Genomic DNA, 22,980 nt, shown 5'->3' with positions numbered 1-22,980 from the left:
GGCGGATACAGCATCGTGTTGCGTTCACAGTCGGCTGGTTGATTCCAGTGTCCTCAGATGACTCCTGTCCTCTGAAGACCTGCAATAAGTTTCACCTCATAAGACTTTAAACCTACAGACTGAAACAAAGACATTATATAATAACAATTGTTTATTTTATTTTTTTAGCAGATTTCATTATGAAACAAGAGAAATATTTTTTCTATGTCTTTATGATTCAAGATCAGGAACATTTTAATTGTTCTGATTTAAATCCAAGAAACAAAATGTTTTTCATTCTTAAGTTTGTGTCTGAGAAGTTTCCCCTCTAACTTTCAGAGTGCACGTGAGCTGCGTGCACGTGAGCTGCGTGCACGTGAGCTGCGTGCACGTGAGCTGCGTGCACGTGAGCTGCGTGCACGTGAGCTGCGTGCACGTGAGCTGCGTGCACGTGAGCTGCGTGCACGTGAGCTGCGTGCACGTGAGCTGCGTGCACGTGAGCTGCGTGCACGACCAACAAACATGTTCACTCGGTTTGTCTTTTCTGTGAGTCTCCCCCTGCTGCTGAGTTTGTGTCACTGCGTTTCTCTGACTTCTTCAGGAACTTGTGATAAACCAGAAGCAGCAGCGTTGTTCGGAGGATCGGAGTCATCAGGTGACCGTCGTGTCCTCGGCCCCGGGGGTCGTCCCCGTCCTTTCAGGTGTCTGCGGTCCAGGACTCGTCTCTCCACCTTCAGCACCTCCTCGTACAGGTGGGCGGGCTCCACGCTCAGCAGGAAGGAGAAGAGCTGCAGCAGCCACACGAAGGAGCGAGGCAGCGTCGCCTCCACCTCCGAGTAATGACTCCTGCACTTCCTGTGGAGAAGAAGAACCTGAGTCAGGACCTGAGGAGGGAAACTAACACATCATCTGACTGCAACAAATATTTATTAATACAAATTCAAATACAAAGAGCTCCATTACTTTCATTTTAAAGAAGCCAACAGGATTTTGATACTTGATTTAATATTCAAGCCACTTTTTAAGAGGCTAATGTTACTTTTTGCTATAATGGTAACAACTCTCTTTATGCTAACATGATCTTTGTCTTCATTTTACTTGTTGCTATTAAGTGCTAACATTACGCTTCTAGTGGTCATGACTTGCGTCAAAGCACAGCTCGTTCCAACTGATGGAAAAGAACATTTTACGTTTCTATCTGAATCCCTTCTTGTTGTTAACATGCTAACATTGTAAAGGTGTTTGATTCAACACTTCCTAACACACTTGGGGTCGCAGACTCGCAGCGCCGTGTGCCAGTAAGCTGTGTTGGACAGTGTCTGGACGTTGTGTCTCCGGGTCAGGACTCGGTCCAGCGTCTTGTGGTGCAGACTGGGACCGTCTGCTCCGTCCTCGTCCCCCCAGCAGAATGTGAAGCTGGAGGGAACGCAGCGCTGGACGCCCACGGGACGAGAAGACAGCTTTTCAAAACACATCTGGACCTGCTCTGCTGTCCCTGCAGAGACACACACATCACAGCTGGTCTCAATACGTTAATCACACCATAAGCACCAACGTTACCGGGACGTCCCCAGCTGGTTCGTGAGCTGCTGTTCGGAAACCTCACTCTGACATTTTGTGCCTTCTTGGTTTTTTGAAACCAGAAGTCACCATAGGGAGACTTGGACACTGCACACCTGCACCCATTGAGTGAAACTAGCTGTCAATCACACTGTGGTACCACCCCCCCCCCCCCCCCCCCAATACATCCGGTGCTTTATGGTCTGTTTGACTCTAGATGATCATAAGACTTGAAGCTGGAGCCTGAGACACACGAGTTACAGAGCTCAACGTGTCCTCCAGGATCACTTGAGGACACGTTGATATTCTGATCTGGGCTGAAATATGACGAAGTGTCGGTTCTAGAAACTCTTACGTTTCCTCTTCATCACAACAGCTTTTAAGGATCTGCTCGGGTAGAGAGGTTTCTTGGCCTTCCACTGTTTCCTGAGGATGAGAGGGAGGGAGATGATAAATATATTAGCAATAAAAAAAAGTTAAATGACCTCTAGTGGAACTGAACATTTCTACTATAGGAAATTAGACTACGATATTGTGAACACACGAGGCCTCCAGCCACTAGGTGTCGCCGCTGCACGTTGAGACGAGCTCAGGTGATGAGTCACCGTGATTCACCTGGCGGCGTCGTGGCGTCTCTTCTGCTGAGCTGCCATCAGAGCAGCCTGCGTCAGCCGGAACCACCTCCTCAGGTTAAACATGTTTCCTGAGAAAATAAAAAAACAATCTCTTTTTAAATATAATGTTTCTATAAGTTTCCTCCAGTCTGTGATGAGACGTTGTAGTTTCATGTAACTCCGTGCGGAGGTGGAGAACTGACCTGCGTCCGGCTGGACACCGGATCCGTCGGATAAATCCCTTAAAGACACAGAACAAATGTTTTATTCACCTGTAAAATGTGAGTGGGAGGAGTTTAGATCAGTGGAGGAGGGGCAGTTACCACTCTGTGTGGTCGTCCAGGCCGAAGAGGAGCTTCATGGTGACGACGATGACGGCGGCGGTCTGGACGTCGTACTGCGGCAGGACGGGACAAGACGTGGCGTCGAACGTGAAATCCACCAAACCGGCGTCGTCCATCAGGCGGCAGACCCACGGGTGGAGAGCGTCTGGAGCAAACACGAGAAGAACGTTTCCATCTGCGCTGCTGCAAGTGAAGAGCCAACAGAGAGTACTGGGAGTACTGAGAGTACAGTAAGTAGTGAGGCTATTATCTGAAGTACTGTTTGCAGTACTGTGGGTACTGTTTGCAGTACTGTGGGTACTGTTTGCAGTACCTTTAGAAAGCAGCAGCCAGAGTCCTGACACATGAATCTCAACATCTCATTCCTGCTTCTGGACTCAAATCCCTGCACTGAATTCAGGTTCAACTTCAAAATCCTGTCACAGGTTTTCAAAGCACTGGTTTCGCTCAACAGTCAATTTCTAACTCGCTGAATAAAACCTGGTCAGACCTCAGGTCAGCAGGCAGATCCAGGTCTGGCTCTCCAGCGCCACCCGATGGACACAGGGATGCTCTCTAACATCCCTCCTGTCAGGTCCCAAGCTAGCGCCTCTTAGCTGTTAGCTCTTAGCTAGCTGTTAGCTCTTAGCTAGCTGTTAGCTCTTAGCTAGCTGTTAGCTCTTAGCTAGCTGTTAGCTCTTAGCTAGCTGTTAGCTCTTAGCTAGCTGTTAGCTCTTAGCTTGCTGTTAGCTCTTAGCTAGCTGTTAGCTCTTAGCTAGCTGTTAGCTCTTAGCTAGCTGTTAGCTCTTAGCTAGCTGTTAGCTCTTAGCTAGTTGGACGAGGCCTCAGTCACTTCACAACCGGGGCGCATACTCGTCTAGTCTTGGATTTGTTATCATAGTATCCAGTATTAGGTCTGTTTATATATTTTTGTTTTGATGTATTCTCTCAACGTGAAGCACACTGGAGTTCCTGTGTCTGCAGCACTGGGAGCACTGGTGTTACCGGGCAGGTTGGCGTCGGCCAGGTAGCGCAGGCTGAGCAGCGCCGGGTGCAGCAGACTCTGGCGGCTGATTGGAGGAAAGCTCTGCAGCTGCAGGAACAGGAGCAGAGTCTGAGCCTGGCGCCGGACGAGCCGGTGGGACGGGACGCTCTGTGGAGACAAACCGGAGAGACGTCTTCAGAACCTTCACCGGGAAAACGTCCCACCCCGACCCCTTCACTGACCCTCAGATATCAGAACGCTCGTTCAACACAGTGTTTTACTGAACATACCTCAAAACCAAACATAAACATAAACCCAGTCCGTTACACTATTAGGCTGCAGCTATTTGGTTTTATTTATTTCAAAATAGGGTACTTCTTATTTCATACATTTTCCACAAATATGAGGAGGACTCAAATAGCCCTACAAAGTTCTGTGTTTCATTTATTTCAAAGTAGGCCGACACTTGCCTGTGTATTTAGTTTGTTTGTTATTTTGTTGCTTGTCTGTTTGAGTAGCTGGCTGAAAGCAGAGAAGTAGTACGCTTCCCTTTTATTAATAACCTAACTGTTATGGTTCATTGTTTCTGAAATAAGATGCCTGACTGCTATGTTCACAGCAAACTTGAAAAAAAGAAAATATTAAGCCATGGTTTAACTGCACAATAAGCTGAGTCCTTGTTTACCTGAAATGTGCACTTTATAATTTTATTTTGTACCGCCCTGTTTGGCAATGTTGTTTTTCAATAAAATAAAACATATGCATAAAGCAAGCCAATCCACTTTTCCATGTTGATAAGAGCATTAAAACGAAAGTAAAATGATGGAAAAAAAATAAACGAAGAGACATTTAGAATAAAAATTTGCGATTAATTGCGATTAAATATTTGAATCCTTTGACAGCACTAATATATACTAATAAATACAGAACTCAATATCAATAAATGTGAATACACACAAATCTTCAGATGAAATATGTTAGAACATTTGAAACTTCTGACCTCGACTCTGAAGACGAGAGCGTCTTTACCCTCGAGCTTCATCTCCTCTGGAAGTTCCTCGAAGGCGTTAACGTACGGAACGTGACCTTCGTTCACCAACCTGCGAACAGACACACCCCCTCAGTCCAGTGCCCCTGGTAGCATGACGTGAGGTCAGAGGTCACCTGACGTGAGGTCAGAGGTCACCTGACTCAGAGGTTACCTGAGCAGGTCGCTGAGCGTCAGAGACTCGCGGCTCCAGAGCAGCGCCAGGTGGATCAGAGCCAACGTCTTGGACATGTTCATCAGCCCGTGACTCCGCCTCTGACGAGCCGTCAGGTAGGCGACCACGTCCGAGGAGCCCGAACCCTGCGGCCAATCAGAGCAGCTCTCTGCTCGGTCACCCCCCACATGTTTCAAATCAAAAAGAAAAATGAAGTTGAGATTTAAGATCTGTGTCAGTTCAGAAATATCACAAACACAAAAATGTCTTTAAGATTTGTGAGTTGAGATTTGTGATGTGTTGTCAAGGACCAAAGTTGTTTTGGTATAAAATATTAGTTTCCATGATAAGTGTAGACGTGTCATTTGTAACCCTAACAAATGACACGGCATTTATGTATATATATATATACATAAATAAGAAAGTTAATAAAGGTTTGTATTCACATCCCCAGAGCAGCTGTATATAACGAGGCAGCCAGGACCTGTGATGGAGGCGTTGGTGTCTGCGTCCGTCTCACTGGCCGACGCCACCGAGGACCCGCCCACGCTGTCCGACTCGGATCCCGGACGCTGCTGAGGAGAGAGAGACCAGGTCGGGGGCGAGGGAAAAAAGAGCACAAAAAAGATTTGATTCAAATAATAAAGTGTGCAGTGTGGGGTGATGGGAGTTGTAGTCTTCTTCCTTCAGTGCTGAAGGTTCAGGAGGTTTTATCTGAATCCTCCTCCTCTCCCTCCTCCTCCTCCTCCTCCTCTCCCTTCTCCTCCTCCTCTCCCTCCTCCTCCTCCTCTCTCTCCTCCTCCTCTCCCTTCTCCTCTCCTCCTCCTCCTCTCCCTTCTCCTCCCCTCTCCCCCCTCCTCCTCCTCCTCCTCCTCCTCTCCCTCCTCCTCCTCTCCCTTCTCCTCCTCGCTCTCCCTCCTCCTCCTCTCTCTGTCTCTCTCCTCCTCCTCCTCCTCCTCCTCTCCCTCCTCCTCCTCCTCCTCCTCCTCCTCCTCCTCCTCTCTCCTCCTCCTCCTCTCCCCCGCCCCCCTCCTCCTCTCTCTCTCTCTCTCACCACTCGGAGCCGGGAGCTCCTCAGCGGGCGGCTGGTGAACGACTCTCTCCCTCCTCCTCCTCTCCCTCCTCCTCCTCTCCCTTCTCCTCCTCTCTCTCCCTCCTCTCCCTCCTCCTCCTCCTCCTCCTCCTCCTCCTCCTCCTCCTCCTCCTCCTCCTCCTCCTCCTCCTCCTCCTCCTCCTCCTCCTCTCTCTCTCTCTCTCACCACTCGGAGCCGGGAGCTCCTCAGCGGGCGGCTGGTGAACGACTCTCTCCCTTCTCCTCCTCTCTCTCCCTCCTCCTCCTCCTCTCTCTCCCTCCTCCTCCTCCTCCTCTCCTCTCCTCCTCCTCTCCCTTCTCCTCCTCTCTCTCCCTCCTCCTCCTCCTCCTGAAGATGTAAAGTGTGTGAGCTGCTCACCACTCGGAGCCGGGAGCTCCTCAGCGGGCGGCTGGTGAAGGCCTGGCGACTCTTCTGCAGGTAGAGTCTCCACAGCTGAAGCAACACCTGGTCCTAGAACCACATGGGACAGTTACACCCACCGTGAATCCAGATGAACGTCTGGTTCCCTCACGTCCCCCCCCCCCACACGTTGAACCAGTGGTGTGCAGCCTGACCTCTGACCTTGAAGTGAGCAGAGACTCCGAGTCCCAGCAGAGCGTCGGCCTGGTTCCTCAGGATGAACTGGAACCCTTCACAGATCCTCCACTGACGCCCCCCCTCTGAGGAGCAGACCCAGATCCTAATACAGACTTTATGCAACAACTGATTTTCAAAATAAAGCTGTGTGCTATTATTGTCCAGTAATATAAACGTGATGATTATATAATAAGAATAATAATAGCTTTTTTGATATGATAGTATCTTGAGGAAATCTGAAGGATCAAATTCTGAGATAGAGCTTCACACACGTTCATGTTGTTGAACTTTAAATCATTTAAATCTGGCAACTTTCAAATTCAGCATGTTGCAGAATTTAGATCCTGTTATTAATCTTTTTATGATGATATTTTACACTTTGCAGTCTGTAGACTTTCTAGTAAATAAACCAGTCTTTCTGATTTCCTCTGTAAAATGTACTTTCATGTTCATATCATTATGTAATTTAATATATAATGTTCTATAATGAATCTTGTGATTGATTCGTTGCGTTTTAAAACTTTATCATTTTAAAAATATTTAATTATTTTGGTTGTATTTGAAGTGTATTATTTTGAAGGCACTTCCCGCATGTCCTGCCTGCGGACTTCAAAGATCTTCTTTAATTCTGTGGGTTTCAGAATGGTCCAGACCAATCCTTTAATAACCAGCACATCACTCCACATGTTTTATTTTGTCTTGATGGAATCTGACCTGGTTTCCTGCGTCTCGTCCCTCGGCCGATGGTGGAGATCCTGGTGGAGCCGGGGGTGAAGGTGGTGTCCACCACCTCTTTGGTTCTCTGAGGACATTTGGACACGTTCACGTATTAAAAATACATTTTTATTCACACAGGTGAAAACTGATGAAACTCAAATGAAAAGTCACAAATACAACGCTGCCCCCTGCTGGCAGGAGGCTGCACTGTCCCTGCATGTCTCATGTTTTCAGACGTGACCTCCAGAGGATGGAACGGAATCATCTCAGAGTTCTGCTGCAGAGGTCACCGGAAGTGACCTGTGACCTCTGCTGCAGAGGTCATGTGATCATGTTTACATCACCTGACACGTCGTCAGCTCTGATCACAACTAACTCTCTTCACATCTTCACCTTGTGTGTGTGTCTTCATCGTGTGTGTGTCCGCTCTTCTTCTTCATGTGTGTGTCCCGTGTGAGAAGCGGTGATGTCATGCTGGAGATCAGCTGATCACTGATCATGTGACTGTTGTTTATAATATAACTAAGTGTTATTGTTGTTTACCTCGATGACGTTGTGACAGGATCTGCAGTAGAAGCGTCCGTCGTCTGAAATCCCCCAGGTCACCTGGGAGCACTGGAGGCAGGGCTGCTGGAACCCCGCCTACACACAGACACACACAGACACACACAGTTACACACACAGGTCACCTGGGAGCACTGGAGGCAGGGCTGCTGGAACCCCGCCTACACACAGACACACACAGTTACACACACAGTTACACACAGTTACACACACAGTTCACCTGGGAGCAGGGCTCCAGGAACCCAGCCTACACACACACACACAGTTACACACAGTTACACACACACAGTTCTATATATACACAGTTACACACACACACAGTTACACACAGTTACACACAAACACACACACACACACAGTTACACAGTTATATATATACACACAGTTACACACACACACAGTTACACACATACACACAGTTACACACATACAGTTACACACACACACACACACACACACACACACACACAGTTACACACACACACACAGTTACACACACACACACACACAGTTACACACACACACACACACACAGTTACACAGTTATATATATACACACAGTTACACACACACATACAGTTACACACATACACACAGTTACACACATACAGTTACACACACACACACACACACAGTTACACACACACACACACACACACAGTTACACACACACACACACACAGTTACACACACACACACACAGTTACACAGTTATATATATACACACAGTTACACACACACATACAGTTACACACATATACACAGTTACACACACACATACAGTTACACACACACACACAGTTACACACACACACACACACACACACAGTTACACAGTTATATATATACACACAGTTACACACACATACAGTTACACACATACACACAGTTACACACATACAGTTACACACATACACACAGTTACACACATACAGTTACACACACACTTACAGTAATATATATATACAAAGAGAAAGAGAAACTACCGTGAGTTCTTCATCCATGTTCACGCTCAACAAGTTTAAACTCAACGAGTCCAATCACGTGTCGCATCTCTTCTTCTTCTTCTTCTTCTTCTTCTTCTTCTTCTTCTTCTTCTTCTTCTTCTTCTTCTTCTTCTTCTTCTTCTTCTTCTTCTTCCGTGATTTCCGGTAGACTGAACGGTCAGTGGGGCTCTAGCGTCTCTCACAGTCTGAGAGATGAACTACCACTGAACATGTCTGACATATACATACATACAAATGTAATGTAATTTTCATGTTGTTCAAAAGTGGTTATAATACTAATTATTATTAATATAGTGACAATAAAAATACAGAGAATAAAAATGATGACCATAATAACGATAATTATTTATTGATATAAACATCAATAAAAACAACAATAATAATATTAAAAACTATATAAAATAGCGATGATAATAATTATAATAATAGTCTGTGGTGTTTGAACGTGTTTGTTTCCCGCCATGTGGTGATGATGTCACTTGTTAAAAATAACCCGGCAGACGTCTCCTTGTTATTCTTATGTAAGATGACGTCAGGCATGTTTCTCCTCTGGTGACATCACTTTTTAATCCCCCCCATTAAAAATCCCTCCGTTTTTAAAGGTTTAATGCTTTTCTGATTCCAGATTTTCCGGATTTATTCAACAGTTTGTAAAGTCTGGCATAATACAGACTTTATGCAACAACTGATTTTCAAAATAAAGCTGTGTGCTATTATTGTCCAGTAATATAAACGAGATGATTATATAATAAGAATAATAATAGCTTTTTTGATATGATAGTATCTTGAGGAAATCTGAAGGATCAAATTCTGAGATAGAGCTTCACACACGTTCATGTTGTTGAACTTTAAATCATTTAAATCTGGCAACTTTCAAATTCAGCATGTTGCAGAATTTAGATCCTGTTATTAATCTTTTTATGATGATGACACTCTTACACTTTGTAGTCTGTAGACTTTCTAGTAAATAAACCAGTCTTTCTGCTTTCAACTGTAACAAATACTTTCATGTTCATATCATTATGTTATTTAATATATCATGTTCTATAATGAATCTTGTGATTTATTCGTTGCGTTTTAAAACTTTATCATTTTAAAAATATTAAATTATTTCGGTTGTATTTTAAGTGTATTATTTTGAAGGCACTTGTTCCCACTTCCGTCCCGCATGTCCTGCCTGTCGTGTTTCCGTCTTCCTGGAGTTCGGAGCGGAAACGATTTGTTTCTCACTTCATTCTCGACTTTTACCAGCGGACGTGTTTGAAGACTCTCTTCCGAACCGTCGCGAACGTGTTGCCTGTGATGTTGGAGCTTTTATTTTGAAGGGAGGTAAACATGAGACCGGACATCACCGTTTTTACGATCCTCGCGGTTCTCACGGTTTTAACCGAAGCGGTTCGATCCGCAGACACCGAGCAGCAGGAAGAAGGTGAGTCCCAACTTCCGCTGATAATTGTCACCTCATCATTTTTCTGTATGATTTGTCTCGACTATCTTATATAAAGTTCCTTCAGATACAAATAAACATAACATTTGAAAACAATTTTAAAATAAGACGATGAATCGTACAACTTAACGTACAACACAGAGTTATAACCATAGACTGTAAATAAAGATGGATCCTGTGAAAAAGCCAAAAAGTGAAGCAAACGCGTTTCGAATATTTGTAAACGTCATAAACCAATTCCCACTGACGTCATCACCACTAGAGGGCAGCGTTCAAACCTGAAGTGTCGTCCATCTTTATTTACAGTTTATTATTTCAACACGTGTAACAGGAAACAATTTAAACGAGAAATTATAAATCAAAGTAAAGAAATAACATTTTATGAATAAAGACCAAATTTCTTGTTATTTTCGTTGTCAACTTAAAAAACGAACTAAGTTAAAGTTTTGATGATTGACACGTATAATAAACACGTATTGTGGACAGTGTCACATCCCATAATATAAATATATGAATACATGTGTCTCGGTGGAACCGGTTCCTGCCGCTCGCTGACCTCTCGACCTCTCCATGTGTCTCCTCCTCCTCCGCAGCGTCGCTTCGCTCGATGCTGGAGGACTTCGACGTGCTGCGTCTGTCCAGCCTCCAGACGCACGCCGTCCGCCGCCGAGACGTCAGCGCCCAGAGTCACGTGGAGAAGACGCTGAGCTTCTACGCCCTGAAGAGGTCCGCCTCTCCCTCACGGCGCCCGGCAGGTTCCAGCGGGTTCCAGCAGCCGGACACTAACGCCTGTTTGTGTTTGTGTGTGTGTGTGTGTGTGTGTGTGTGTGTGTGTGTGTGTGTGTGTGTGTGTGTGTGTGTGTGTGTGTGTGTGTGTGTGTGTGTGTGTGTGTGTGTGTGTGTGTGTGTGTGTGTGTGTGTGCAGGAGGTTCAGACTCTACCTGAGGACCAACCAGCAGCTGTTCACCAGCGACTTCCGAGCGGCGGTGGTGGACGAGCACGGAGAGAGAAGTCTCCAGATCAACAGACACAACTTCTTCACCGGACACGTCATCGGTGCGTCTGGCTCCTGATGAAGGAATCATTAGTGTGTGTGTGTGTGTGTGTGTGTGTTGAAATAAAAGTGTGTTGTTGTGTGTTCCCAGGAGAAGAACATTCTCGGGTTCAGGCTCACATCGACGACCACGAGTTCTCCGCTCACATCCTGACTGATGAAGCAGAATTCAACATCGAGGTAACGACTCAGACGCCGACCACGTGACCCGAAGAAGAAAAGCTGCCACATGTCTTCTCCTCTGTGTCCAGCCGCTGTGGAGGTTCACGTCAGCGCCCCCTGATGGTCGCCTGCTGATCTACCGCTCGGAGGACATCAGGAACCTGAGCCGCCTGCAGCATCCGTCGGTCTGCGGCTACGTGACCTCCGACCCCAGCCACCTCCGCCCTGACAGCGTGAGAACAGCCGAGTCGACGGAGCGGCGGGAAAACGGTTCGTACGTCAGGTTTCAAACTTCAGGAAGAGATCTTCTTCAGTTGGATGTTTTCACTGTTTGAGGAGCAGCGGCTGCTCGTCACAGAACAGCTGTGATCAAAGCTCAGCCACCTGTAAGGACTGAAGAAGAAGAAGAAGAAGAAGAAGAAGAAGAAGAAGAGTGTGGACCAGCCTCTCATTTGATTAGCATGTTGCTAACATGTTTCTAACGTGTGTTTTGTCCTCACCTGCTCAGAGCCGGTGTCCCGAGGGAGACGTCAGGTGGTCGACCACACGAGGAACACGTGTCCTCTGCTGCTGGTCGCTGACCATCGCTTCTTCAAACACATGGGCCGAGAGGAGGAGAGCACCACACTCAACTACCTGGTCAGACCCACACAGACACACACACACACACACACACACACGTACACACACACACACACCTGTACACGTGACACACACACACACACACACACACACCTGTACCCGAGACACACACACGTACACACACCTGTACACGAGACACACAACTGTACACGTACACACACCTGTACATGAGACACACACACGTACACACAACTGTACACGTGACACACACATGTACACACACCTGTACACGAGACACACACACGTACACACAACTGTACACGTGACACACACGTACACACACACACACACCTGTACACGTGACACACACACGTACACACACCTGTACACGTGACACACACACGTACACACACCTGTACACGTGACACACACACGTACACACACACGTACACACACCTGTACACGTGACACACACACACACACACCTGTACACGTGACACACACGTACACACACACACACACACGTACACACACCTGTACACGTGACACACACACATGTACACACACCTGTACACGAGACACACACACGTACACACAACTGTACACGTGACACACACGTACACACACACACACACCTGTACACGTGACACACACACGTACACACACCTGTACACGTGACACACACACGTACACACACACGTACACACACCTGTACACGTGACACACACACGTACACACACCTGTACACGTGACACACACACGTACACACACACGTACACACACCTGTACACGTGACACACACATGTACACACACCTGTACACGTGACACACACACACACACACCTGTACACGTGACACACACGTACACACACACACACACACGTACACACACCTGTACACGTGACACACACACACACCTGTACACGAGACACACACACGTACACACACCTGTACACGAGACACACACACGTACACACACCTGTACACGTGACACACACACGTACACACACACGTACACACACCTGTACACGTGACACACACACGTACACACACCTGTACACGTGACACACACACACACACACCTGTACACGTGACACACACACACACACACCTGTACACGTGACACACACACACACACGTACACACACCTGTACACGTGACACACACACACACACACGTACACACACCTGTACACGTGACACACACAGAGATGGGCAGTATTTCTATTACCTGTATTTGAAATACGTATTTCAATTACTTTGAGTATTTTGTCATTTGTATTTTAAAGGGCCGATAAAAAATCGAATGTAATTTGTAAAAAAAATACTTTAGAGTGGAGTAATTTTGTATTTAAAATACTCAAGATACTTTCTCCACAAAATCCAAAAACAATTCACGAGTTCACCCGTCTTCAAAATGCGCCGGCGACCACCACGACTGTCAGGAGGAAGGAGGCGGATCCACCAGCTTATGCTCCGCCCAGCTGAAGATCTCGGCCTGGTGGCAGGAAGTGACTCTGCTTCCTCCAGCCTCCAAGATGATGAGGAAGATGATGAGGAAGATGAAGAGGAAGATGAAGAGGAAGATGAAGAGGAAGATGATGAGGAAGATGATGAGGAAGCTGATGAGGAAGATGATGAGGAAGATGATGAGGAAGATGATGAGGAAGATGATGAGGAAGATGATGAGGAAGATGATGAGGAAGATGATGAGGAAGATGAAGAGGAAGATGAAGAGGAAGATGATGAGGAAGATGAAGAGGAAGATGAAGAGGAAGATGATGAGGAAGATGAAGAGGGAGATGATGAGGGAGATGATGAGGAAGATGATGAGGAAGATGATGAGGAAGATGATGAGGAAGATGACTCCTTTGTTTTCTCAGCTGAAGAAACTCAAGTCCAGGAACGACAGAAGATCACAAGCCACAGCAAAGAGGAGGTAGAGACCCTTGGTTTTCTGGAGGACACGAGGAAAGACCTGCTGTCTCTTCAGCAGGACCCACTCATCAAGCCCCCCCCCCTTCAGCTCCAGTTGAGAGACTGTTCTCGTTTGCAGGAATAATATTAATAATAATAATATTCCATCCTCACAGGAGGCGGTTAACACCAGAAATATTTGAAAACTTAGTTGTTCTTGAAGGCAACTGAACTCAGTGTTTGGGTCTGAAGAACCAAACTCTAAGGATTATTATATCATAAGGATGTCAGGGTGAACCTGTATGAGACATTAACACTGGGATATAGAACCATGTGGCCGACCATGCCCCTGGCCAAGGTTCAGTACAAGAGAAGGAAGTAGGCTACTCACTTGATAAGTTACCTGTTCACTTCTGTATTGATTTACTTTACCTTTTATTTGTATTCATTTTTCTGTGCAGAACTTGATGTACAGTACTTTATTCAGGCTCTTTACCTGTGTACAACTGGTTTTAATTCTACATTTTGCTTTTATAGTATACATAGGGTTAATGTGGTAAATGACTCTTCTAGGTGGAAACGTCTGGTTTATAATGAAATATCTACATAGATGTATAGAGTTCCATTTCCAGCAACTATCACTCCAGTGCTCTTATGGTTCATTGTGTTTGCTTATCGCCTCAGAAGAATAATGGATGATTAGAAAACCTTTGTGCAATTCTGTTAGCACATCTGAAAACTGTGGAGCTGGTGAGAGAAGCTGTGAAACTTCCTTTGAGCTGGTTGAGTATCTGGAGCTTCACATGTGTGGGTTCGATTCTATCTCTCTCCACTGGCCTCCAACACAAAGTCCTTCTCCTCACTGAGCCTCCATAACAAGTCCCATCCATCCCACTATGGCCAGAAGAAGAGAACTTTCATGTGAAACTCGCCAGTCTATTCTTGTTCTTAGAAATGAGAACATGAATAGACTACAACGGTGTGAACTACTCCCTTCAGAGAACAGCACCAACAGCTCTCACCAGAGTGGAAGGAGAAGTGGGAGGGGCCCCGGTGCACTAAGTAGATCAGAGTCTCTAGTTTGAGAAGCAGACGCCTCACAGGTCCTCGACTGACAGCTTCTTTAAAACTGACGCCCTCTCAGCAGGGTGGAGGTCATGTGATGCTCTGGAGCTGGTGAGGTGGGAGATTTGTAGAAGGTAAAAGGGATTTTAAATAAGGAAGGCTATCACTCCATTTTGAAACGCCATGCCACACCCTGTGGGAGGAGCTTGATTGGAGCCGATCTCCTCCTCCAACAGGACAATGACCCAAAGCTTCACATGATGCAGGAACCATTCAGGGGAGGAGCCTGCAGCTGGTCTGCTGTGTGTCATGGAGTGGCCAGCGCAGTCACCTGACCTCAACCCATCGAGCTGCTGTGGGAGGAGCTTGACCGTATGGTACGCAGGAAGTGCCCATCAAGCCAATCCAACTTGTGGGAGGGGCTTCAGGAAGCGTGGGGGGGGGGATCTCTACAGATTACCTCAACAAATGAACATAGAAAATACCAAAGGTCTGCAATACTGTTATCACTGCAAATGGATTCTTTGACGAAAGCAAAGTTTGAACAAAATTAATATTTCATATAAAAATCATTATTTCTAACCTTGTCAATGTCTTGACTATATTTTCTTTTCATTTTGCTCATTTGATAAATAAAAGTGTGAGTTTTCATGGAAAACACAAAATTATCTGGGTGACCCCAAACTTTTGAACGGTCGTGTAGATACATAATCATCAAGTTGTTGTCTTTTAATAGCTTTGTGTTACACTGACTGTTCTTCCTCTTTGTGGGTTCCACCAGAGCTTTGTGTACTTTATGTATCTCAAACCTGAATGCTCTGCTGTACCAAACTGTGAGAAAAATGGAAAATCCAGAAAAAGTATTTCCTATATTTTAAATACAAAATACATGTTTTGTATTTTGTTACATTTTCTGGCACCAGTATTTTGTATCAAAATACATTTTGATGTATTTTTGCCCATCTCTGCGTACACACACCTGTACACATGACACACACACACACCTGTACTTGTGTTACACACACACACACACCTGTACACATGACACACACACACACACACACCTGTACACGTGACACACACACATACACACATGACACATGACACACACACACACACACACACACACCTGTACACATGACACACACACACACACACACACACACACACACACACACACACACACACACACACACACACACACACACACACACACACACACACACACACACACACACACACACACACACACACACACACACACACACACACCTGTACACATGACACACACACACACACACACCTGTACACATGACACACACACACACACACACCTGTACACGTGACACACACACACACACACACACACACACACACACACACCTGTACACATGACACACACACACACACACACACACACACACACACACACACACACACACACACACACACACACACACACACACACACACACACACACACCTGTACACGTGACACACACACACACACCTGTACACGTGACACACAAACACACACCTGTACACGTGACACACACACACACACACCTGTACACGTGACACACACACACACACCTGTACACGTGACACACACACACACACACACCTGTACACGTGACACACACACACACACACACACACACACACACCTGTACACGTGACACACACACACACACACACACACCTGTACACGTGACACACACACACACACACACACACACACACACACACACACACACACACACACACACACACCTGTACACGTGACACACACCTGTACACACACACAACTGTACACGTGACACACATACATACACACACACACACACACACACACACACACGTACACACACACACACACACACAGACACACACACACACACCTTAACACGTGACACACACACACACACACACACACACACACCTGTACACACACACACACACACACACACACACACACACACACACACCTGTGAGTCACCTGACCTCTCCTCAGATCGAGCTGATCGATCGAGTGGACGACATCTACAGAAACACGTCGTGGGACGAAGAGTTCGTCGGTTACGGAGTTCAGATCCAGCAGGTGAGAAACAGGACGGAGCACTGTGATTGACTGGTTGTATTTGTGGGTGGAGCCATGCGACATCAGAGCAAGAAACACGTTAACACTCGTACTTCCTGTCAGATCATCATCAACAAGATCCCGAGCAGCGTGGAACCAGGACAGAGTCACTTCAACATGAGAGGAAGTCCCGAGGCGGGCAGAGACGTGTGGGACGTCAAGAAGCTGCTGGAGGTCAGAGGCCAGCACGCCAACATGCAACACGCCAACATGCAACACGCCAACATGCAACACGCCAACATGCAACACGCCAACATGCAACACGCCAACATGCAACACGCCAACACGCTGCAGGTCGTGTGTTGATCCCGCCTTCTCTCCTCTGCCCTCCTGCAGCAGTTCAGTGTGGACATCGCAGAGAACGCCTCCAGCGTGTGCCTGGCGCACCTCTTCACCTACCAGGACTTCGATGAAGGGACGCTGGGACTCGCCTACGTGGCGCCGGCCAAACCCGACGTGCCCGGAGGCCTCTGCTCCAAAGGTAGCTTCCTGTCGCTGAGAAGAAGAAGAAGAAGAAGAAGAAGAAGAAGACGAGTCTGAGCTCCAGAGGGAACTCAATGCTCACATGTGTTTGTTTCTGTAGCGTGTCCTTCATCGGCGAACCAGCAGAACGCCATTTACCTGAACACGGGTCTGACCAGCACCATGAACTACGGGAAGACCATCCTGACCAAGGTGGGGGGGGGGGGGGTTCTGAAAAGGTGTTAGAGCGCCGCCGTCACCGGTCCTAACAGCTTGGTCTCTGCAGGAAGCCGACCTGGTGACCACGCACGAGCTCGGACACAACTTCGGAGCAGAGCACGACCCCGACAACATCCCGCACTGCGCCCCCCGGGAGGACGGGGGGGGGAAGTTCGTCATGTACCCCATCGCCGTGAGCGGCGACCACGCCAACAACAAGGTGCTGCTTCCTGTTCCTCACGCTCGCTCCGACCGGCTGAGACCTGCAGGTCACTCTCTCTCTCTCTCTCTCTCTCTCTCCCCCTCTCTCTCTCTCTCTCTCTCTCTCTCTCTCTCTCTCTCTCTCTCTCTCTCTCTCTCCAGGTGTTCTCGGACTGCAGCCGGCGCTCCGTGGTGAAGCGGCTGCGAGCGAAGGCGCTGGCGTGCTTCAGGGAGAGGAACACCAACGTGTGTGGGAACTCCCGGGTGGAGCAGGGGGAGGAGTGTGACCCCGGACTCCTGAACGTCGACTCGGACCGCTGCTGCACCGACGACTGCCGCCTCCGAGCCGGAGCCCGCTGCAGGTCAGAGGGGGGGGGGGGGCTACAGGTGCAATCTGTGGAGATAAACATTATAATTTCATATCTGCAGAAATCTGTTGTTTCAAACAAGGTAACGTGGGCGGAGTCATTTCCCCTTGGTGTGTATCGCCCCCTGGTGGCGGGCTGCAGTACAGGTCATAACCCCTCCTCCTCCATGTTAGCAGACGGGACATGGACCATGTGTCTCTCACTGACCAGTTAGTTATTTGATGTTTTAAAAACAGGCTGAGATATTATGATTGACAGCTGAGATCGACTCAGGATTGGTCGAGTGTGTGGGGGCGGGGCCTTGATTCACTGTGCAGAGACTCTGACTGCAAATCACGTCATCGCCACAAGATGGCAGCGTTGGTTTCTGAGATCTTCTGGAGGAAGTGGAGACGTGTCATCAGCTGTTGTGTGTTCAGGCTCAACAACCTGTTGTGTGTTCAGGCTCAACAACCTGTTGTGTGTTCAGGCTCAACAACCTGTTGTGTGTTCAGACTCAACAACCTGTTGTGTGTTCAGGCTCAACAACCTGTTGTGTGTTCAGGCTCAACAACCTGTTGTGTGTTCAGGCTCAACAACCTGTTGTGTGTTCAGGCTCAACAACCTGTTGTGTGTTCAGTGACAGGAACAGTGCGTGCTGCCGAGGCTGCGGGTTCGAGTCCGAAGGCGGAGTCTGTCAGGAGCCCATCGACGCCACCTGCAAGGGACACTCCTACTGCACGGGTCAGCACACGGGTCAAAGGTCATGCATCGGCCGTCCTGCTCCCCCCGCCTCACGTCTTCTGTCTCATGTCAACAGGAAACAGCAGCGAGTGTCCGGCGCCAGAAGACGCTCCGGATCAAACCGTGTGTCTGGACGGCGGCGAGTGTCTGAGCGGCGAGTGCGTCCCGTTCTGTGAGGCCGTGCTGCAGCTGCAGCCCTGCGCCTGCAACGGTCCGTCCTCCGTCCTCCGTCCTGTGTCCTTTGTCCTCCGTCCTCCGTCCTCTGTCCTCTGTCCTCCGTCCAACGTCCTCCGTCCTCCATCTTCCGTCCTCCGTCCTCCGTCCTCTGTCTTCCGTCCTGTGTCCTGTGTCCTGTGTCCTTTGTCCTCTGTCCTCCATCTTCCGTCCTCCGTCCTCCGTCCTCTGTCCTCCGTCCTGTGTCCTGTGTCCTGTGTCCTTTGTCCTCTGTCCTCTTTCCTCTGTCCTCTGTCCTCCATCTTCCGTCCTCTGTCTTCCGTCCTCTGTCCTCTTTCCTCCGGCCTCTGTCCTCTGTCCTCTGTCTTCCGTCCTCTGTCCTCTGTCCTCCGTCCTCTGTCCTCTGTCTTCCGTCCTCTGTCCTCTTTCCTCCGTCCTCTGTCCTCTGTCTTCCGTCCTCTGTCCTCTTTCCTCCGGCCTCAGTCTTCCGTCCTCTGTCCTCTGTCCTCTGTCCTCCGTCCTCTGTCCTCCATCTTCCGTCCTCTGTCTTCCGTCCTCTGTCCTCTTTCCTCCGGCCTCTGTCCTCTGTCCTCTGTCTTCCGTCCTCTGTCCTCTGTCCTCCGTCCTCTGTCCTCTGTCTTCTGTCCTCTGTCCTCTTTCCTCCGTCCTCTGTCCTCTGTCTTCCGTCCTCTGTCCTCTTTCCTCCGGCCTCAGTCTTCCGTCCTCTGTCCTCTGTCCTCTGTCCTCTGTCCTCCGTCCTCTGTCCTCCATCTTCCGTCCTCTGTCCTCTGTCCTCTGTCCTCCGGCCTCTGTCCTCTGTCCTCTGTCCTCTTTCCTCTGTCCTCTTTCCTCCGGCCTCTGTCCTCTTTCCTCCGGCCTCTGTCCTCTGTCCTCTGTCCTCTGTCCTCTTTCCTCCGGCCTCTGTCCTCTGTCCCCTGTCCTCTGTCCCCTGTCCTCTGTCCTCTGTCCTCTGTCCTCTGTCCTCTGTCTCTCTAGGAGCTAACTAGCCTCATGTAGCTTCTGCTCCGCAGCAGCGTCTGTCCAGCTCGGGACTCAGTGTCCCTGAGGACGTGGAGACCGAAGACAAAAGAGACCAAACCCTGGACGGAAACAAAAAGGATCCACTTTGAAGTTTCACTGAGTTCTGCTGCTGAGACTTAATATTTGAAACCAGAATTATTATTAAAAACATCAATAATCTAAAAGAAGAAAAGCAGTAAACAAGCAAAATGATTTTCCTGTTTATTTTTGGACTTTGATTTTTCTTTAATTTCTTTTTTTAAACGGGAACTTCACGTTTGTTTAACGAGTCCGATTCTCCGCAGAAACCAACTCGTCGTGTAAAGTCTGCTGTCGCAGCGGCGGTGGCGCCTGCACCCCCCACCAGGACCACACGGGTCACTTCCTGTTCCTGCGTAAAGGGAAACCCTGCACCGTGGGCTTCTGTGACGGAGCGGTGAGGCCACGCCTCCGTAGACCAGCTGCTGCCGTTAAACACGTGCACGCTGTCTCAGGGCGTGCACGTGTTGAGACAGCGTGCACTCTCTCTCTCCAGGGGAAGTGCATGAAGCAGGTGCAGGACGTGGTCGAGCGCCTGTGGGACTTCATCGAGACGCTGGACATCAGCACGCTGGGCCGCTTCCTGGCCGATAACGTGGTGGGCTCGGTCGTGGCGTTCTCGCTGCTCCTCTGGGTCCCGGTCAGCATCCTGGTTCACTGCGTGGTGAGTCGCACGCCGCTCGCCACATCACGTGTTGCGTGTGTGAGCAGGTCACAGGTCACGGGTCACAGGTCACAGGTCACGGGTCATCAGTGTCTCTCTGGCGTGTTTCAGGACAGGAAGCTGGACCAGCAGTACGAGCGAAGCACCAAGACCATGTTCTTCTCCAGCGTGAGAATCGTTCCTGCTCTTTGTTGATTGGTCTGATCGGACCGCTGATGACATCACAGTACAACAGTGGGCGGGGCTCACTAATACAACCTGCTCCTTTAACCACCTGACTCTGACGCTTTGTTTACCCAGAATGCCGAGCTCCTGAGCAGCCTGGAGTCCGCATCTGTTCGGATCTTCAAACCTCCGACCTTCCCCGGCGCCCCCCCACTCCGCTTCCAGCCGTGCAGCCCCCAGCAGACCAGCACCCCCCCGGGCTCCGACGCAGCCCTCCCTCCTCTGGACGGCCCCCGCATGGCGACCATCCAGGAGGATGCCGGCCGCGACCCCCCCCCGGCGGAGGCGTTCGGGCGCTCGGCTCGGCGCTCGTTCGAGGACCTGACGGAGAAGAGCGTCCTGCTCCGCCTGCAGAGACGACATCAGATCGACTCCAAGGAGACGCAGTGCTGAGCGTCCTGTCCCTCGTCCTGTCCCTCGTCTCCACGACGACCAGGCGTCTCTCGGCTGGAACGCCTCCGAGTCGTCTCCATCACAGCGTGAACCTGGATGTGTCTCAGAGACGTGACTCAGCGTGAGCCTCTCAGGACGAACTGTAAGAACTCTGCAGCGCCACCATCTGGTCAGTTTTCACTTGTCTTGGTGACCACATCCTCACGGAAGCGTTTCCTGCTCAAGCTGCTCGTGGTCGCCGTCGGCAACAAGTCGCACAAATCGTCTCCGATGTTTCGTCTTTGCACTGAAACACTGAACCGCTTCAAACCGGTTTCAGTTTCTAGTGAAGCAAAGAAATCTGCTTCGTTTTTTTTGCTTTATGTTACATAAAAATATTCAATTTATATTTTGAACTAAATCTCAGGTTTCGTTTCAGCTCACGTCCGAAAGTTCCTGTAAAAAGGAAACTGATCCAAAAAATGCCAAATATCAAACCTTCAGGTATTAAAAGTCAAAACGAGTTGTTTCTTAGCAACCAAAGATTCTTCAGCTGCTCGACCTCGTCTCAGCGTCAACGTTCATTTTAAAACGTTGGACGAGTGAATGTGTTTGTTTCTGATTCATCGACGTCAAAAACGTATTCAGGAGTTGAACTGATGAAAACCATCAGTTTTAGCTCTGAAAGGTCAAAGTGCGTCGGGAACTGCTGACTCATCAGGAAGGGTCAGCACAGAGGTCAAAGTTTGTATTGAAAGAATCATCACATTCTTAAATATTGAGTTTTACTCATGAACTTTTATCTTTCTTACGTCTGGTGTTAAATTATCTCTGTGGGAGTTGAACCCAGAGTTAGTGCCTTGCTCCTCCCACTCTGCGACACAAGGCTCTGTGGAGATATATATATATTTATTTATATATATATATATATATATAAATATATATAAAAAATAAAAGTTATATATATAAATAAAAGTTTTTGAAACCTTGATGTGCAACTTAATCAAGTAAATTTGAATTCATCTGACACAGTTGATTATTGATTCTTCAGCAGTTATTTTTCTCATCACTCAACTTTTTTCATCATAATGAATAAAATTTTGTAAAGTATTTAATTAAAGGGACATTTAAAGAAGTTACCTTTGTCAATGTGATGGTACTTTCCTTTTTATTGACTATTTATTGAGGTTTTATAGATCAAATGATTAATCAAAAACTAAAACATATAAATATTGGAAAACTGCAATTTGTTTATAACTAAAGTAAATTCCCTCATATATACTTAATAGTTCTACATTTTTGTGTAAAATATTTAAATGAGAATGGTTCATATATTTTTCTATTCGAGCTTCCTTATTTTTAAAATCATAATTTTTTTTTCCCAAAAATCTGACTTGTATTAGACTTTTTAACAAACCTCATAAAAACAGTTTTTACCGATTTTCAACCAGCAGCTTGCGTCGTGTCACCATGGCAACGCCCCCTCTGGTTCCTAAAATCTGTGTTTTCTTATCTGAAGTCATATTT

The 22,980-nt window shown here is 47.8% G+C and overlaps 2 protein-coding genes across 2 annotated transcripts; one reads left to right on the top strand and one right to left on the bottom strand.

Annotated features, from left to right (window-relative positions):
- Positions 1–150: 150 nt before the first annotated feature.
- Positions 151–7,689, bottom strand: taf1b (TATA box binding protein (Tbp)-associated factor, RNA polymerase I, B; the record flags this gene model as incomplete). Its single annotated transcript, XM_061091953.1, has 14 exons — positions 151–834; positions 1,246–1,474; positions 1,895–1,965; positions 2,155–2,242; positions 2,357–2,394; positions 2,477–2,642; positions 3,482–3,629; positions 4,462–4,561; positions 4,664–4,832; positions 5,148–5,238; positions 6,115–6,207; positions 6,319–6,416; positions 7,048–7,135; positions 7,594–7,689. Coding segments are annotated over 14 exons (1,755 nt in total), but the record flags the coding sequence as incomplete, so codon positions are not given.
- Positions 7,690–9,816: 2,127 nt separating this feature from the next.
- On the top strand, positions 9,817–22,374 carry adam17b (ADAM metallopeptidase domain 17b). The gene is made up of 18 exons (XM_061091503.1): positions 9,817–10,050; positions 10,662–10,794; positions 10,994–11,124; positions 11,214–11,302; positions 11,374–11,554; positions 11,793–11,923; positions 16,861–16,947; positions 17,050–17,160; positions 17,323–17,467; positions 17,570–17,661; positions 17,735–17,887; positions 18,031–18,230; positions 18,856–18,959; positions 19,036–19,170; positions 20,459–20,589; positions 20,689–20,856; positions 20,968–21,024; positions 21,157–22,374. Exons 1-18 carry the CDS (start codon positions 9,957–9,959, stop codon positions 21,472–21,474), a joined length of 2,460 nt encoding a protein of 819 aa, XP_060947486.1. The 5' UTR covers positions 9,817–9,956; the 3' UTR covers positions 21,475–22,374.
- Positions 22,375–22,980: the final 606 nt, after the last annotated feature.

Source organism: Limanda limanda, chromosome 18, assembly GCF_963576545.1.
Source record: "Limanda limanda chromosome 18, fLimLim1.1, whole genome shotgun sequence".
Taxonomy (NCBI): Eukaryota; Metazoa; Chordata; class Actinopteri; order Pleuronectiformes; family Pleuronectidae; genus Limanda; species Limanda limanda.
This window is presented reverse-complemented; position numbering and strand designations above follow the sequence as displayed.